General features: G+C 50.2%; 1 protein-coding gene across 1 annotated transcript in view; it reads right to left on the minus strand.

The window, feature by feature from the left end:
- Positions 1–282: 282 nt before the first annotated feature.
- LOC141077387 (uncharacterized) overlaps positions 283–20,149 on the minus strand; it is a 94,446-nt gene continuing 74,579 nt past the window's right edge. The window contains exons 8-12 of the mRNA XM_073564287.1: positions 17,337–17,648; positions 12,521–12,829; positions 9,521–9,835; positions 9,341–9,391; positions 283–1,405 (exon numbers count right to left, since the gene is read on the minus strand). Coding sequence (XP_073420388.1) covers positions 1,122–1,405; positions 9,341–9,391; positions 9,521–9,835; positions 12,521–12,829; positions 17,337–17,648 — 1,271 coding nt within the window. The 3' untranslated portion in view covers positions 283–1,121. The remainder of the gene's footprint in view (positions 1,406–9,340; positions 9,392–9,520; positions 9,836–12,520; positions 12,830–17,336; positions 17,649–20,149) is intronic.

Below are 20,149 nucleotides of genomic sequence, written 5' to 3' on the forward strand. Positions count from 1 at the left end.
CACTAAGCAGGACGCTAAGCCCCGCACCCTTGCAGTCACATGACCGTCGGTCCTGTGCCTGCTTGTTAAACGTCAGCGTCCACAGGTCCTGTGTATCGGTACTTTCTGGCTGTACCTGACCCCGGTACCCCTACAGTGCGGGTGAGTCCCTGCTCAGCAGAGGCTGCACGCCGGCGCAGACAGGATCCTGACACCACCAAGTATTAAGTCTTGTTTGCCAGAGGGATCAAATACTTATTTCTCACTGTAAAATGCAAATAAATGTATATAATTTATACAATGTGATTTTCTGGATTTTATTTTTGATATTCTATCTCTCGTTGTTAAAACTAACCGACCCTTAAAATTATAGGTTGTTCATGTCTGTCAGTGGGCAAACTTACACAATCAGCAAGGGGTCAAATACTTATTTCCTTCACTGTACATAGAACTCATAATGCAGGAAGGGATTCATTATTATTGCAAATGTTTCCAAACTGTTATCTCGATAACTAAAAGCTGTTAACTGGACATCGTGCCACAGCTCCTCCGGCTGTACCGTCATCTCCTGACCACTGATTCTCCACTACAACCCAGCAGTCTTCCTGTCATCTCCATTTTAGGGCAGATGGACCAGTTCCAATTCCTGGTGACTGCAGTCTCTTTATTTCTAATCCTGTGCTCCCCTAGAACTTCAGGCCGTCTGTCCCCCAAATGGTGCCACGACGCCTCTGTATGAGTCCTCCATTAACCACCGTGACAGTCCGTGCTCTCACCATATTACCCCAGGACCATAGACATCGATCAGTCCATGCTCTCTCCATATTATCCCAGGACCATAGACGTCGATGAGTCCACGCTCTCTCCATATTACCCCAGGACCATAGACGTCGATGAGTCCGTGCTCTCTCCAAATTAACCCCAGGACCATAGACGTCGATGAGTCCGTGCTCTCTCCATATTACCCCAGGACCATAGACGTCGATGAATCCGTGCTCTCTCCATATTACCCCAGGACCATAGACATCGATGATCTCTCCATATTATCCTAGGACCATAGACACTGATGAGTCTGTGCTCAGTGCCATTGTCCCCAGGAGTTTAGACATTGAAGACTCGCTCTCCACTGAGTCCAGCAGATCTCATTGAAGCTTCAGGGTGAAATGTTCCTCTTGTGTCTGTAGATTATAGGTCACCTCACATGTGATTGTGCAGTCTCTGTCTGTATCCTGTGCAGTGAAGGTGACTGTGGAGGAGCTGCCGGATCCCGTCGTCATGTTCTGGATCTCACCATCAATAGGAAACATCCCTTTACTCCAGGAGAATACAGAATCTGCCGCGTCACATCCATCCACATAGCATGTGAGTGTAACGTTCTCTCCCACCTGGGGACTCTCCGGCAGGCACTGGATGCCTCTGGTCTTCACTGTGGAAAGAAGATAATGGACAATAAACTGCTGCTTCATGTCCTCATTGCACTAACACATATATAACTCTAATTCCCCAAAAGTTGTGCTGCTGAGTAAAATGTGCAAAAATCCAGAATATGATGATCTAGGAATCTCTTCCCACCTTATTTTAATCACACAGAACAGATCGTGAGGTGAACAATGGACATTTGTCCATTTCATTTCAAAAACTTTTCTCATTTAGAAACTGATGGTCCCTCTCCTCGATAACAAGCTGGATGGTCCCTCTCCCCGACAACAAGCTAGATGGTCCCTCTCCTCGATAACAAGCTGGATGGTCCCTCTCCTCGATAACAAGCTGGATGGTCCCTCTCCTCGATAACAAGCTGGATTCTCCCTCTCCTCGATAACAAGCTGGATGGTCCCTCTCCTTAATATCATGGTGGATGGTCCCTCTCCTTAATATCATGGTGGATGGTCCCTCTCCTTAACAACAAGTAAGATGGTGCCTGCCCCTCATTGATAAAATGGATGGTCCCACTCCCTCTCCTTGATAACAAGTTGGATTGTCCCTATTCTCACTAACCAGCTGGATGGTCCCCAAGGCACAGCGTCCTGGGTTTCTATTTTGATTCCTCTGACCACAGAATAGCTTTCTATTTTGTCTCAGTCCATAATAAATTATATTTTACCTAGAGAAGATGGCAGCACTTCTGGATTGTGTATACATATATGTGTACATATACATACATACACATATATATATACATACACACACATACATACACACATACATATACATAATACACATATACACATACGCACGTGGTCAAAATTGTTGGTACCCCTCGTTTAATGACAGAAAAACCCACAATGATCACAGAAATAACTTGAATCTGACAAAAGTAATAATAAATCAAAAATCTATGAAAATGAACAATGAAAGTCAGACATTGCTTTTCAGCCATGCTTCTACAGAATTTATAAAAAATAAACCTCATGAAATCGGCCTGGACAGAAATGAGTCATTAGTACCACTTACTTTCCTGTCTTTTGTTATAGAAGCACTCCAATCAAATGTACATCCTCTCAATATATTGCAGTCATCATATTACACAGCACTGTACACTCACAATTGCTCATTTTCCCTTTCAACCCAGCTAATTCTTCTGTTTTCCATTAGGTCTATGACATCGCGTGATTAAGAACTGACCAGCTAAATCTTCTAAACTCTAAGTAGAAACAGGAAGTTTCTCTTCCCTGCATGAGTCATCACTACAAAAATCACTGAGCAAAGGAGGAGGAACAGCCTGAAGAGGAGCAACCCAGGAGGAGCAGCTGAAAAGGAACAGCAAGGAGGAAGTGCCCAGGAGGAGCAGCTGGGTCAGGAGGTGAAGAGGGGGATGATAAATGCAGTTGTTTCTACATAGAGCAAACAAAAGAGAAGAATTATCTGGGTAGAAAGGGAAAATGAGCAATTGTAAGTGTGTAAGTGCACAGTGCTGTATAATATGATGACTGCAATATATTAAGAAAGTAAAAACCTTGATGGGAGGAGGAAGAGAAGGAGGGAAAGGAGAAGGAGGAGGAGTGCCTTAACCTCATCTCAACTCTTCTGAGATGGGTCTCTGCCATCAATTTCTAAATATACTTTTTACAAACAAGTGTCACGTCGCAGCCAGACTCAGGGCCTGCTGTTCCGGCGTCGGCCACTAGGAGGTGCCGGACGTCACTGCTAGACTCAGGGCCTGCAGTTCTGGTCTCGGCCACTCGGGGGCGCCGGACCGTCACGTCGCCGTCAGACTCAGGGACGGCTATTCCTGCCTCAGCCACTGGGAGGCGCCGTGGTTCGCTCCAGGGTGAGGGTGGTGGCAGAGAGGGGGCTCCTGCGCAGGCATCTGGTGGGCGCAGGCTCCGCCCCTCTGTCAGTCATGTAGGGCTTACTGCATGTCCATCTGGCCTGGTCCGGGGGCGGTCCTGGTTACATCATCGGGCCGGGAAGCTCTGAGGGAGGACCTGATCCCTCAAATACCTGGGGACTGGTCTTGCAAGCCGCCGGATATATTCTTGGTTCCCCTGCGTGTTACTGTGTGAATTGCTATAGTGTATACTCTGACCTCAGCCTGGATTCTTGACCATTCTATTGCCTGCCGTTTTTGTACCTCCGCCTCTCTTCTGACTTTTTGACGCTGACCTTTGCTTGGATTCCTGACTCTCCTTCTGCCTGCTGATTCTGTACCTCGCTGCCCTCCTGGTTTTACTGACCCTGGCCTGGACTTTTGACTCTCCTTCTGTCTGCTGATTTCGTGCCTCTGAGGCGCCCTGGTCTCAGACTCCTGCATCCTGACCTTGATTACGGGTTTTAGTTTTGACCCCTTGGTGGCCGTCCTGCTCTGGTCCACTGCTAATCTAGACAGCTACCTCCTGGGCCTTGCTACAATTCCAGATCCCTGTATAGGGGTTAAGGGTCTCGGGGTTACTCGGGGTGCTGTCCCCACTGCAGCCCAGATTCGCAGACGGCCGTCACATTATATCCGGCCCATTAAAGAACTGCTTTTTGTGTATATTTCCATCATATATAAAAGCAGTCTCCTGATTTTTTTTTCCCCTGAGCTGATTACCTGGCCTACACCTGCTCCAGTGCACAGCCTGAAGGAATACTCCCATCTCTCTACACCATCATGCTGCAGTCTGGAGGCTTCAAGGGAAATGCTGAGCGTCAGAGATCCACATTCCTGGGACATCGGCCTCTGGGCAGCTCTGGTCGTGCTGTCCCAGAGGCTCAGGTATTGCTCGCAAATGCGGCTAAACTTTTGTTACCCGTTTCTCTCTTATTTTCAAAGAAATCTCTGTGTGTGAAGGCCTATGTGGATTGTGGTTCCGCAGGCAACTTCATAGATTTTTTGCTTGCAAGGAAACTTGGTGTACCTCTTTTAAAGCTTAATGCCGCTATTCAAACCACGGCGATTAATGGTACATCCATTATCCAGGGGGAGTGGAATTTGTTACTACAGAGATTGTTATGTCAGTGGGGGCATTACACACAGAACATATGTCATTTTTTGTTATTCCCAATTTATCACATGCAGTTGTGTTAGGTATGCCATGGCTGCACCAGCATAATCCTATTATTGACTGGCACCAAGGGGATATCGTGCGCTGGAGTCCACAGTGTCAGAATCACTGTATGTTGCTGTCAGTGAGCCAAATTAAAATTAAAACCCCCTTTATACCATACGCATTAAGGGACTATGAGGACGTCTTTTCCATAGTGGAGTCTGAGAAATTACCTCCTCATAGAGAGTACGACTGTCCTATAGACTTGGTCCCAAGTGCTCGTCTCCCTAAGGGGAGAATATTTAACCTCTCTGGTCCTGAGCATGAAGCGATGAAGGACTACATAGCGGACAGCTTGCAAAAAGTTTTTATTAGACCCTCCACCTCACCTGTAGGGGCTGGGTTTTTCTTTGTAGAAAAAAAAGATGGTGGACTCAGACCTTGTATTGATTATCGTGAGCTGAACGCGATTACTGTGAAAAATCAGTATCCGCTCCCACTCATCCCTGATCTGTTTAATCAGCTACTAGGAGCCCGTTGGTTCACTAAGCTTGATCTCCGGGGGGCTTACAATCTGGTTCGCATAAGAAATGAGATGAGTGGAAAACGGCCTTTAACACACCTCTTGGTCATTTTGAGTACCTTGTGATGCCGTTTGGGTTGAGTAACGCGCCCGCCGTGTTCCAACACTTTGTGAATGATATATTCAGGGATATTTGTGGGGTATATGTAGTGGTTTATTTGGATGACATCCTGATTTACTCCGCTGATGTTCTTACACACGTGCAACATGTCCGTTCTGTACTCCAGAGACTTAGAGAACATTCTCTATACGCCAAGTTGGAGAAATGTGTTTTTATGGCTGAGGAGGTACAATTTTTGGGGTACATGATTTCTGCTAAGGGGTTTCGCATGGATCCTGCCAAGATCCGACCCATTAGAGAATGGGTACAACCTAAAACTCTAAAAGCGCTGCAGCGATTCTTGGGATTTACTAATTACTACCGTAAATTCATCAAAGGCTTCTCTGAGATCGCCAAACCGCTCACGGATCTGACCCGGAAGGGGGCTGATGTGGTTAATTGGAAGCCTGAGGCACTTCAGGCATTTTCTGTTTTAAAGGAGTGTTTTTCTGCCAACCCAATATTAATTCAGCCTGATCTAGATCGCCCCTTTGTGGTAGAGGTTGATGCCTCTGAGGTTGGGGTAGGTGCAGTGCTTTCCCAAGGCACTGCCTCTCTCACTCAACTCCGTCCATGTGCCTTCTTTTCCCGAAAATTCTCCCCTACTGAGAAAAATTATGATATAGGGAATCGGGAATTGTTGGCCATAAAGTGAGCCTTCGAAGAATGGCGCCACTTTCTCGAAGGTGCTAAACACAAGGTTACTGTGATCACAGATCACAAGAACCTGACCTACTTGGAGTCAGCTAAAAGACTGAATCCTAGGCAGGCCAGGTGGGCCTTATTCTTCTCAAGGTTTAACTTTGTGATCACGTTTCGTCCAGGGACGAAAAATGTAAGGGCTGATGCCCTCTCTCGAAGTTTCTGCCCCTCACAGGCTGAGGACTCGGAACCAGTCCCAATACTGGCCAATGGGATCGTCATGTCGGCCGTGTCTCTGGACCTTCTGGAGGAGATCCGTAGGTCCTCAGAACAAGTCCCGGACACGACGCCCCCCCAGAAATTGTTCGTTCCGGCCCCGTTGCGTCTACAAGTTATGAAAGAGTCGCATGACTCTGTCCTGGCAGGCCATCCTGGTGTTAATAATACAGCCAGACTAGTGACCAGGAATTTTTGGTGGCCGACGGTGGTTAAGGACTGCAAGGATTACGTACTGGCTTGCGAAACTTGTGCTCGTGCTAAGTCCCCCCATAATCGGCCTGCCGGCTGGCTCCAGTCCTTGCCTGCCCCAGAGAGTCCATGGACCCACATCTCCATGGACTTCATTACTGACCTGCCACCCTCAGAAGGGAAGACATGTATCTGGGTGGTGGTAGACACGTTCAGTAAGCAGTGCCATTTTGTTCCCCTGTCTGGACTAACTAATGCAGAAACGCTGAGTAAATTGTTCGTTATTCATGTAATACGACTGCATGGCGCCCCGGTGAATATCGTGTCCGACCGAGGAACCCAGTTCGTTTCTAAATTCTGGAGGGCGTTCTGCAAACGGATTGGCGTTGAATTATCCTTCTCCTCCGCTTACCACCCTGAGACCAATGGTCAAACTGAGCGCACTAACCAGGGCCTAGAGCAGTATCTCCGCTGTTATGTTTCGGAACATCAATCTGATTGGGTGGAACATCTCCCGTTAGCCGAATTCGCCCTAAATAACCAATACCAAGAATCCATCAAAACCACCCCGTTCTTCTGTAATCTTGGTTTACACCCACGTTTTGGTTCATTTTCGGCTAAGATGTCGGACCTCCCGGGGGTAGAGAAATCCATACATCACTTAAAGACCATCTGGTCAGAGGTGAACTCAAACTTGAAAGGCTCCCAAGTCAGACAGGCTTCGGCGGCAAATAAACGGCGGTCCAAGGGGCCGCACCTGGGAGTTGGGGACAAAGTTTGGCTGTCTACCAAGAACATTAAACTTAAGGTACCGTCTGCCAAACTGGGCCCCAGATTTATTGGTCCCTATGAGATTTTGGAGGTAATTAACCCAGTAGCCTTTCGCTTAAAGCTCCCTCAGTCCTTCAAAATACCCAACGTTTTCCACAAATCCCTCCTAAAAACGTACCGCTCCCCAATTCAACCTGTCCAGTCCCCTCCTCCTCCAGTTTTGGTCAAGGGTACCTTGGAGTACGAAGTCCAAGGTATCCTTGATTCCCGTTTAGTGAGAGGGTCCGTGCAATACTTAGTGCATTGGAAGGGCTACGGCCCAGAGGAGAGGTCCTGGGTCCCCGCTGGTGACATCCATGCCAAGGGGTTAATTAGAAGATTTCACCTCCTTCACCCTGACAAACCGGGTTTTGAGGGTCCGGAGGCCCCTCTTAGAAGGGGGGGTACTGTCACGTCGCAGCCAGACTCAGGGCCTGCTGTTCCGGCGTCGGCCACTAGGAGGCGCCGGACGTCACTGCCAGACTCAGGGCCTGCAGTTCCGGTCTCGGCCACTCGGGGGCGCCGGACCGTCACGTCGCCGTCAGACTCAGGGACGGCTATTCCTGCCTCAGCCACTGGGAGGCGCCGTGGTTCGCTCCAGGGTGAGGGTGGTGGCAGAGAGGGGGCTCCTGCGCAGGCATCTGGTGGGCGCAGGCTCCGCCCCTCTGTCAGTCATGTAGGGCTTACTGCATGTCCATCTGGCCTGGTCCGGGGGCGGTCCTGGTTACATCATCGGGCCGGGAAGCTCTGAGGGAGGACCTGATCCCTCAAATACCTGGGGACTGGTCTTGCAAGCCGCCGGATATATTCTTGGTTCCCCTGCGTGTTACTGTGTGAATTGCTATAGTGTATACTCTGACCTCAGCCTGGATTCTTGACCATTCTATTGCCTGCCGTTTTTGTACCTCAGCCTCTCTTCCGACTTTTTGACGCTGACCTTTGCTTGGATTCCTGACTCTCCTTCTGCCTGCTGATTCTGTACCTCGCTGCCCTCCTGGTTTTACTGACCCTGGCCTGGACTTTTGACTCTCCTTCTGTCTGCTGATTTCGTGCCTCTGAGGCGCCCTGGTCTCAGACTCCTGCATCCTGACCTTGATTACGGGTTTTAGTTTTGACCCCTTGGTGGCCGTCCTGCTCTGGTCCACTGCTAATCTAGACAGCTACCTCCTGGGCCTTGCTACAATTCCAGATCCCTGTATAGGGGTTAAGGGTCTCGGGGTTACTCGGGGTGCTGTCCCCACTGCAGCCCAGATTCGCAGACGGCCGTCACAACAAGATGGAATAATGGCCAAAGTTCAAGATCTAATCTGTTCTCTGTTCTCAAATATAAGATTTCCAGATCATCACATTCTTCTTTTCTCTACATTTTACACAGCAGCACAACTTTTTCGGAGTTAAGTTGGTAGTATGAAGTATAAATACCCTCAGAAAATCATCATCTCTATTGCTATTGCCCATATAAAAGCAGAAACATCCGCAGTAATAGGGCGCGGAGACCGAAGCGCGTTGGGTACGTACGTGAGGTGAAGGCTTGAGGACTAAGCAATCAGGATGGAAGGTGGATAGGTGGCCGAATGGCCCAGGAGGATGGGAAATCCCAGTGATACGAGGCTCACAATGTAACCTGTGGCACAGGGGTCACCCCAAGACTCTACCCGTCCGTGCCCCAACCTGAGAGCAGGACGGCTTTGTTAGTTACCCACGTGGGCATTCTCTTGTCAGGGCTCACACACACAGCTCAATTAGTCACACGCACAGCTATCTTCCACATGGTTTAGCCCCATGGTTTGATCCAATGGGTCCGTGCACCGACTGATGGACTCAGAGTCTATTATTCAAGGTGGGTGGTCTCGTTTTTTTCACTGTTTTTATGACCGGACTATTGATCTTCATTTTATGTTCCTGCTGTTCCTTCTGAGAAGTTTTATGTGATAACTAGGGTTATTGCAATTGTGGGTAGAAAAAAATGGAGTTTATTTTGTATTTTCTCGACAAAGAAGTCATTATTACATGACATTATTAAAAGGCTTCATCCTGAGGATCAAAATATCCCCAGTAAGTACAAAGCCATGACACAGGTCCCGCATCATGTTACAGGTGGGCAACTGCCCCGCAAGGGCCACGGCAGGACTATATGTATGGCCGAGCACGTCCATCACTGTAGATCTCTATTGTTTTCTTCCACCCAAAAGCAGCTAAATCCCATAACACCACCATGTCCAGTGACTGATGGTGATGGCGCCTTCTGACCAGTGGCGGCCCTGTCATTGTGCCCAGATGCCCGTCACTTACCGGAGCCTGGAGGTCTGGCGGGAGGACGTCGTTCATGCTCAGAGGTCCTTCCTAATAACAGAGCAATGTGTGAGAAGTGTTATTGTACCTGAGCAGAGTCAGTCGGTGGCTGCACAGAGACACTGTGACCAGACAGCGCTCTCCTGCACCTCATGAATGTCTTGTGAGGGCGTCTCGTACCTGACAGGCGCAGGGTGTACAGCTGCTCATACACTTTCTTAGTGACAGAATGTGTCGCCTCGCAGCGGATGGACGTCAGATGGTCACTGTCCTGCGGAGTGAACTTCAGGCTGCTGGCACAACAGCATAGAAAGTCCTTCCCAATCTCGGGATCTCTCGTAATCACGACATCACTCGGAAACGGGTTGAAGTCTTTATACCATTTCACGCGAATGTCTGGTGTGAATCCGGATATCATCGTTGTAAATATGGCTTCCTTCCCTGCGACAAGTCTCTCCGGCAGCACCGTTATGTCTGAAAATGCCGGAGCTTTATCTGCAGGAGAAACCAGAAAAGAGGGAAATTACTCCGATCCCTGCGCACCCTGCAGAGCGGCGTCCGATCACCCAGGACTCACCGAGGCCCAAGCGCTCTTATGGCGGTATAGTTACTATGACGACACTGTCTCGTAACCCCAGCACACGCGTTTCCTCCACTACACGTCTCCTTTCCACTCAGCATCCGGTCACCCAGGACTCACCGAGGCCCAAGCGCTCTTGTGGCGGTATAGTTACTATGACGACACTGTCTCGTACCCCCAGCACACGCGTTTCCTCCACTACACCTCCTCTTTCCACTCAGCATCCGGTCACCCAGGACTCACCGAGGCCCAAGCGCTCTTATGGCGGTATAGTTACTATGACGACACTGTCTCGTACCCCCAGCACACGCGTTTCCTCCACTACACCTCCCCTTTCCACTCAGCATCCGGTCACCCAGGACTCACCGAGGCCCAAGCGCTCTTGTGGCGGTATAGTTACTATGACGACACTGTCTCGTACCCCCAGCACACGCGTTTCCTCCACTACACCTCCTCTTTCCACTCAGCATCCGGTCACCCAGGACTCACCGAGCACCAAGCGCTCTTATGGCGGTATAGTTACTATGACGACACTGTCTCGTAACCCCAGCACACGCGTTTCCTCCACAACACCTCCCCTTTCCACTCAGCATCCGGTCACCCAGGACTCACCGAGGCCCAAGCGCTCTTATGGCGGTATAGTTACTATGACAACACTGTCTCATAACCTCAGCACACGCGTTTCCTCCACTACACCTCCCCTTTCCACTCAGCATCCTGTCACCCAGGACTCACCGAGCACCAAGCGCTCTTATGGCAGTATAGTTACTATGACAACACTGTCTCGTAACCCCAGCACACGCGTTTCCTCCACTACACGTCTCCTTTCCACTCGGCGTCCGGTCACCAAGGACTCACCGAGGCCCAAGCGCTCTTGTGGCGGTATAGTTACTATGACAACACTGTCTCGTAACCCCAGCACACGCGTTTCCTCCACTACACGTCTCCTTTCCACTTGGCGTCCGGTCACCCAGGACTCACCGTGGCACACGCGCTCTTATGGTGGTATGGTTACCGTGACAACACTGTGTCATACCCTCAGCACACGTGTTTCCTCCACTACACGTATCCTTTCCACCCGGCATTCGGTCACCTAGGACTCACCGTGGCACATGTGCTCTTATGGTGGTATGGTTACTATGACGACACTGTCTCGTACCCCCAGCACACGGGTTTCCTCCACTACACCTCTCCTTTCCACTCAGCATTCGGTCACCTAGGACTCACCGAGGCCCAAGCGCTCTTATGGCGGTATAGTTACTATGACGACACTGTCTCGTACCCCCAGCACACGCGTTTCCTCCACTACACCTCCTCTTTCCACTCAGCATCCGGTCACCCAGGACTCACCGAGGCCCAAGCGCTCTTATGGCGGTATAGTTACTATGACGACACTGTCTCGTAACCCCAGCACACGCGTTTCCTCCACTACACGTCTTCTTTCCACTCGGCGACCGGTCACCCAGGACTCACCAAGGCCCAAGCGCTCTTGTGGCGGTATAGTTACTATGACGACACTGTCTCGTACCCCCAGCACACGCGTTTCCTCCACTACACGTCTCCTTTCCACTCGCCGTCCGGTCACCCAGGACTCACCGAGGCCCAAGCGCTCTTATGGCGGTATAGTTACTATGACGACACTGTCTCGTACCCCCAGCACACGCGTTTCCTCCACTACACCTCCTCTTTCCACTCAGCATCCGGTCACCCAGGACTCACCGAGGCCCAAGCGCTCTTATGGCGGTATAGTTACTATGACGACACTGTCTCGTACCCCCAGCACACACGTTTCCTCCACTACACCTCCCCTTTCCACTCAGCATCCGGTCACCCAGGACTCACCGAGGCCCAAGCGCTCTTATGGCGGTATAGTTACTATGACGACACTGTCTCGTAACCCCAGCACACGCGTTTCCTCCACTACATGTCTCCTTTCCACTCAACATCCGGTCACCTAGGACTCACCGTGGCACACGCGCTCTTATGGTGGTATGGTTACTGTGCTGTGACAACACTGTGTCATACCCTCAGCACACGTGTTTCCTACACTACACGTCTCCTTTCCACCCGGCATTCGGTCACCTAGGACTCACCGTGGCACATGAGCTCTTATGGTGGTATGGTTACTATGACAACACTGTTTTGTACCCCAAGCATATGTGTTTCCTCCACTACACGTCTCCTTTCCACCCGATGTCCGGTCACTCAGGACTCACCGTGGAAGACGCGCACTGATGGCTGAAGATGGCGTCTGGTCGCTAAGCAATATTTTCTCGCAGCCCAACGCATGCGCAGATCTTTTCCGCCTTTGTCGGGGAGTAACAGGTCGGCTGACTCACTATTCTCTTTTGCGCCTAGTTGTCTTTCTTGGAATCTTGTAATTTATATTAACTGCCATATGTCTATTGAAGGTGGAGGGCGATTTCCAGTCATTTTGGCGCCAAAATCCATTGCATGTCCCAATCTGAGCCACGCCACGTCTGGTGAGATCATACACCGGCTGAGCGCGGGCATGGCGCCCTTTACCCTGTCTATGATGGGAAGGGGCTACGTCCATTGTTCTATCATGCATTAGATGCCATCTCGGAGCGGCTTCTTACCTGGGAGCGGGAGGTAATGGCTCTTCTTCAGGGTCACGTTCTGGTGGGTCACGGAGCAGCTGTAGGCTTTCCCATAGTCCAGAGCTGTGGCGGTTATCTGGAGGGAGCAGGATATTGACCCGTCCGTCTCGGTGATTTGCTTCTGGAGTCCTTCTCTCTTCTCCAGCGGTTTCTCCCCCTTCAGCCATGTCACCGTTATATGTTGAGGATGAGCGTTGGTCACCTGGCAGCGCAGAGTCACAGGCTGTCCATAGCGGAGGACATGGGGCTCGCTGAGGAGGTCACCAAGGACGGGGAGCCCTGAGGAGGCTGAGAAGACACTTCATGTCACAATGGGACGACGGCATGAAACATGGAGGAGTGTTATATAAGGGCGGTGATTCCTCAGGACAGAACATTGGGGGTCACAGATAAATGAGTGATAACGTGTAGGAGGAAGGTGGGACTCGATGTAACTAGGAGGGATCCCGGATGTGACATGGCTGCCGCTCCTCGTCTGGTCCCATCACGTGGCCCCTTCTTACTGACGGGCTCCAGTGAGACGGACATTGTCCCCAGGAGACACGGCAGCGGGGATGTTGGGGAAGCTGCAGCAAGGGTGGGGACGGTAGGTATGAGATAAAATGTAACAATCACAGCCGGGACCGGGGGCTGCGGAGCCAGCAAAATAAGACCACCAGGTCCACCATTGCGAGTGTGAACTGTGACATATAGAATTATACCAGAATGTGCCAATTATAACATCTAATGAGCAGCACGTGACCACTGTACTGTATATAGGGCAGCTCAGTGGTGACCACTGTACTGTATATAGGGCAGCTCAGTGGTGACCACTGTACTGTATATAGGGCAGCTCAGTGGTGACCACTGTACTGTATATAGGGCAGCTCAGTGGTGACCACTGAAATATATATATATATATATATATATACACATATACTGCAGTTTGTGTGACACCTGTTAGAGGGTGGGGAATCACTGGTAACTCTGCCCATCATTGAAGAGACTTTCAAGAGGGTAGCTGCGGATCTCACTGGACCGCTGTCCATTCCCAGCCGCTCTGGGAAATGCTTCATACTGATGGTAGTAGATTATGCCACCTGGTACTCGGAAGCAGTAGCTTTGTCGTCCATTCAGACCGACAAGGTAGCTATTGCCTTACTGGAGAGTTTCTCCCGAGTGGAGTTTCCCCAGGAAATACTCACCGATCGAGAAACCCAATTCATGTTGTAGCTGATGGAGTCCCTCTGTAAGCAAATACATGTGCAACATCTGGTGGCCAGCCCGTACCACCCATAGACTAAAGGTCTATGGTACCTTGAAGCAGATGATTAAAATGTTGGTCGATTCCCACGGGAGAGATTGGGAGTGATACCTCCCACACCTGTTATTTGCCTACCGGGAGGTTCCACAGGCCTCAACGGGGTTCTCCCCCTTTGAGCTCCTGTATGGGCAACATGTGCGGGGCCCCTGGCTCTGGTGAAAGAGGCATGGGAAGGGGACCCTGGGGTGTCGGCCATCAAGTATGTTGTGCCCTTCCGGGACAAGATGATGGCCTTGACGCAGCTGGTGTGTGACAATATGGCCCAAGCCCAGACGTGCTGGTACGACTAGAATGCTTGTGAGATGACCTACCAGGTGGGTCAAAAGGTGTGGGTACTGGTCCCTGTACCAAAGAACAAGCTTCAGGCAGCCTGGGAGGGCCCATACCTCGTGCACAATCAGTTCAATGCAGACACGTACCTGGTCACCCAGGACGACTTCCGTGGAAGGAGGAAGGCCTTTAAAGTGAACATGATGAAAGCACATAATGAGCAGGAGGCCTCTGCCCACCTCATGTGCAACCTTGCTGAGGAACAAGAGGCAGAAACCCTCCTGGATCTGCTCACCCAAGCCAAGGCGGATGCATTCATCGAGGATGTGGAGGTTGGCAACCAGCTCTCGGAGGACCAACGGTCCCAGCTGAGGGTCACCCTACACACCTTCCGGGAGCTGTTCAACAGCCTTCCAGGAAGGACTGAGACAGCTGTCCATGACATGAACACAAGGGAATCACCCCTCGATCCGGCGTTCAGCATATCAGGTCTCTCTCGAGGTGTAGCAGAACATGCACCAGGAGATTGACGAAATGCTGAAGCTATGGTGATCCAAGAGTCCAGCAGCACGTGGGCTTCGCCCCGTAATCCTCATTCCCAAAAAGGGCCAAACAACCCAGTTCTGCATGGACTACAGGGAGCTCAGTGCTGTGGCGGTCATTGATGCGTTCTCCATACCAAGCATCGATGACCTGCTTGACGAACTGGCCGGGGTTAAGTACCTGGCCATCAGAGATCTGAGCCGGGGATATTGGCAGATTCCCTTGAACCACGAGGGATGGGAATGCTCTGCCTTTATTACCCCTTTTGGACTATACGAGTGCACCGTGATGCCGTTCAGCGTGAAGAATGCCCCTGCCGCTTTTCAGCGGATGGTCAACACACTGCTCAAGGGACTTGAAGGGTACACGGCTGCGTACCTGAATGATACTGCCATCTTCAGTCCCACCTAGGAGGATCACCTAGAGAATCTGGTGTAGGTGCTTGGGCGGATCCACCAGGCAGGTCTGACCATCAAGCTGGAAAAGTGCCAGCTGGCCATGAGCGAGGTCTTCTACCTGGGTTACCAGGTAGATGGGGGTTCTGAAGCCAGAACCTGGGAAAGTGGATGCCATTGCATCCTGGTCCCGCCCCAGGACCAAGAAGCAGATCATGTCCTTCTTGGGGACCGCCGGGTATTTAGGAGGTTAGTTCCACACTATAGTACCCTGGAAAAACCCATGACGGCTCTCACTAAGAAGAAGCTGCCCATCACAGTAGACTGGACAGTCCCCTGCAAGACAGCTTTCCAGGCTCTCAAGACCTCTCTCGCTTCCCAGTACTACAAGCTGCTGACTTTGAACGGCCGTTTGTAGTACTGACCGACACCAGTGACTTTGGCCTCGGTGTCGTGCTCAGTCAGGTTAACTAGACAGGCCAGGAACATCCCGTCTTGTATCTGAGCAGGAAGCTATTGCCAAGGGAGTTGGCCTACTCCAAGATGGAAAAGGAATACCTGGCAAACGTACAAGCCATGCAGCGTCTGCAGACTTACTTATACAGGTGCCACTTCACCGAGGAGACGGACCACAACTCCCCTCAGCTGGTTATGCATGGTCTCCAGGACGAATGGGAGGTTGCTACGCTGGAGCCTTGAGCTCCAGCAATACCATACCTCTTTACCATTCGTCACAAAAAAGGCCGTGACCACGGTAACGCTGACGGGTTATCCTGGCAATTGAAGGTTGCGGAATAGCGCGCGGGTGAACACAGGAATGTGATATCCCATAGCAGCTTCTAAAGCGGGGAGGTGTGAGGGACAAGGGAGACTCCATTTTGAATTATTAATTTCAGGCCCAATATATTATGCAGAGATCTCCCTCCACTCCTGAATCATGAACCCAGCTATGGGATAAGTACACAAATTCCCAAAAGAACAGGAACATTCCATATGGCTGGAGAATTAAAGGCCACATGTTAATTAATACGAAGAGGAACAGAGCTGGGACCCCCTGCAGTCTTTTGTGCAAGGCGGCCAGCTATCAATGGAAGGCATAGACGATTAGGCACCAAAACAGAGATGAATTATGAGCGTAATGTGAACCTCAGGGTTTAGACCAATATACCACCAGAATCCTGGGAGCCCTCCGCACACATACCTGTGCTTCATCGTTCTCTAGCTGTCCCAGATACTGAACTATCGAGACTGGCTCGCCTGAACCACTCAGCTGACCCAAGTTTGGACTCTCCACATCGGTCTAGCCCCAAAGAACCCTTCGAGATGTCAATTGTCCCATTATTTCAGCTAAGAGGTCAAGGGAGGAGAATGCATTCCAACCCAGAGGAGCGGTGACAGATATGGGAGGAGGCAATCTAGGGGTTAAAAGCTAGCTACACACCTTTAGCCAGTGTCATTGTTCTGCCACGGAAGCCGCGTCAAGCGTGGAGATGGACCAGAAACTAAAAAAATACCTGTGGTCTGGAGCGCTTCCATGGGCCCACATGCTATAAGGAATGGTAATGTGACACATACAGCTGACTGCTATTCCATACCTGTGCCCTCCCTGTATCTGTGCCTCTGTATATGACTCTGCATATATTTGTATTATCTAGTGCGCCTTTCGGCAATTTAAACATCCATTAATTTTGGGCTGCTCTTTTATCTCGAAACCCGATTCCCCACGTCCGTGAGTCCGGCTAGTACTTATACGCTACCTGGGGTTGGTGTCTGACCTGATATAAGCTTGGTAATGGACTGGGCTTCTATCTAACGAGGAATTGGCGGCAGCATACTCTCCTGGTGTTATTGGGGGATCCTGGCAGTGACGGATTGGAGATATATATATATATATATATAAACTGACCTGAGGGTGAGGGAAGTGGAGAGCTATAACTGTGTAAGCTCCGTCACAGTTTGGTGACGGCGGGGGGATATCTGTATTTCCTCGGCTCTCGTTTCATCACAGGGCAGCTCAGTAGTTAGCCCTGCACTTAATATAGAGAAGCAAGGTGGCTCAGTGGTTAGGACTGTTGCTTTGCAGCGGTTGGGACCTGGGTTTAAAACCGAACAAGTATGACATCTCCAGAATTTGTATGTTGTCCTTGTGTTTGCCTGGGTTTCCTCTCACACTTCACATACCTAGTGATGAGGGATGAAGACTGTGAGCCCCAACGGTGACAGTGATGATGTCTGTACAGCGCTGTGTTTATGATGGCGCTATATAAGTAAGATAAATACTTACCTCCCAGGATCAATTTTATTTTTTTTTCAATAATTTTTCCGCAGTGATTCAGCGTTATAGAGAAGTCCTCCTGATGACAGGTGTGATCTGCTGTGAAGTGCAGCTCTATGGTTCCCCTAAACGTCGCTAACTCCGGATCTTCCTGAAAAGTCTCGCTCCACTTGTCTGATGGCAGCTTAGTCTGACCTTTATACCACTGAACGGTGCACTCTCTAGGGTACAAGTGGTCGACGTCACAGGATAAGGTCACTGCCGAGCCGGACTCCGGAGTAGCAGGATGACAGCGAATATCAGAGACCTGAGGTTCAGACACTGTAAGAAAGAAGGTAAAGATACAGTACAAGGACATGGCATACACAGTACAAGGACATGGCATACACAGCACAAGGACGTGGCGTACACAGCACAAGGACGTGGCGTACACAGCACAAGGACGTGGCGTACACAGCACAAGGACGTGGCGTACACAGCACAAGGACGTGGCGTACACAGCACAAGGACGTGGCGTACACAGCACAAGGACGTGGCGTACACAGCACAAGGACGTGGCGTACACAGCACAAGGACGTGGCGTACACAGCACAAGGACGTGGCGTACACAGCACAAGGACGTGGCGTACACAGCACAAGGACGTGGCGTACACAGCACAAGGACGTGGCGTACACAGCACAAGGACGTGGCGTACACAGCACAAGGACGTGGCGTACACAGCACAAGGACGTGGCGTACACAGCACAAGGACGTGGCGTACACAGCACAAGGACGTGGCGTACACAGTACAGGGACGTGGCGTACACAGTACAGGGACGTGGTGTACACAGCACAGGGACGTGGCGTACACAGTACAGTCCAAGGACGTGGCGTACACAGTACAGTCCAAGGACGTGGCGTACACAGTACAAGAACATGGCATACACAGTACAGGGACATGGCATACACAGTACAGGGACGTGGCATACACAGTCCAAGGACGTGGCGTACACAGTACAGTCCAAGGACGTGGCGTACACAGTACAGTACAAGGACGTGGCGCACACAGTACAGTGTAAGGACGTGGCATACACAGTACAAGGACATGGCATACACAGTACAAGGACGTGGCATACACAGTACGAGGACGTGGGGTACACAGTCCAGTCCAAGGACGTGGCGTACACAGTCCAGTCCAAGGACGTGGCGTACACAGTCCAAGGACGTGGCGTACACAGTCCAAGGACGTGGCGTACACAGTCCAAGGACGTGGCAACCATACACACAGGTGCACACACGGTTAAAAGTAAAATTCAGTATAAATATTATAAAGTATAAATGGTCAGAAAAGCCAGCAGGTGAAATATGTATCACGCTAATTACATATAAGTACTAAATAGAATTATGCCAAATCAAAATTATTATCCCGCATTGTATCAACTGATGCAAAATACACAGTTATCTCAAATATCACATAGGAAAGTGACCAGGTGGTGAAAGAATTATTGCTGCTGAGCCAGACCTATAGGAGATACCTGGGAAAAACGAAAAGTGCTGTGTGCAATAATAAAGTGAACCACAACATGAACCATTATAGGGAAATACATAATTGACTCAAATATCATATGTTAGCCATTAATTAATAGGTCAGGTGACATGGCTAATTACAACTCATCTAATATATAAAGCTCAAAGTATGTATGTATGTGTATGTATGTATGTGTGTGTATGTATATGTGTGTGTATGTATGTATGTGTGTATGTCCGGGATAGGCATCCGCACCGTCGCAGCTACAGCCACAAAATTTGGCACAGTCACACGTCTGGACCCCGAGAGCGTCCTAAGCTATGTTGTGAGGCGAAATTTTACCCCCGCACGTTCCAATTCACCAAACAATTTTGCCCCTATCTACATAATGGGGAAAAAGTGTGTGCGCGTCAAGCCCCGCCCATCATTATGATGTCATAATGCCCCTATTTGCATACTGGGGAAGCAGTGTGTGCGTATCAAGCCCCGCCCCTCATTATGATGTCACAATGGTTGCCATGGCGACGCTGATGTCATCATAGGTTGCAAGCCCTGCCGCCGCTCATTATGATGTCATAATGGTTGACTATGGGATGGAGGATGTGTGATGGGTATATGGGCACCGGACTATGGGATGGAGGATATCTATGATGGGTATATGGGCACTGGACTATGGGATGGCGGATATGTATATGGGCACGGGACTATGAGATGGAGGATGTGTGATGGGTGTATGGGCACTGGACTATGGGATGGAGGATATGTATGACGGGTATATGGGCACGAGACTATGGGATGGAGGATGTGTGATGGGTATATGGGCACGGGACTATGGGATGGAGTATATGTATGATGGGTATATGGGCACGGGACTATGGGATGGAGGATGTGTGATGGGTATATGGGCACTGGACTATGGGATGGAGGATATGTATGACGAGTATATGGGCACGAGACTATGGGATGGCGGATATGTATATGGGCACAGGACTCTGGGATGGAGGATGTGTGATGGGTATATGGGCACGGGACTATGGGATGGAGGATGTGTGATGGGTATATGGGCACTGGACTATGGGATGGAGGATATGTATGATGGAATATGGGCACGGGACTATGAGATAGCAGATATGTATGATGGGTATATGGGCACGGGACTATGGGATGGAGGATATGTATGATGGAATATGGGCACGGGCCTATGGGATTGTGGATATGTATGATGGGTATATGGGCACTGGACTATGGGATGGAGGATAATTATAATTTTCTATAACCACAGTTAGTTACTATGCCCAGGCAGCGCCGGGCTCT

This window comes from Dendrobates tinctorius, unplaced genomic scaffold (genome assembly GCF_039654945.1).
Source record: "Dendrobates tinctorius isolate UK_male_01 unplaced genomic scaffold, ASM3965494v1 ptg000445l, whole genome shotgun sequence".
NCBI classification, from domain to species: Eukaryota; Metazoa; Chordata; class Amphibia; order Anura; family Dendrobatidae; genus Dendrobates; species Dendrobates tinctorius.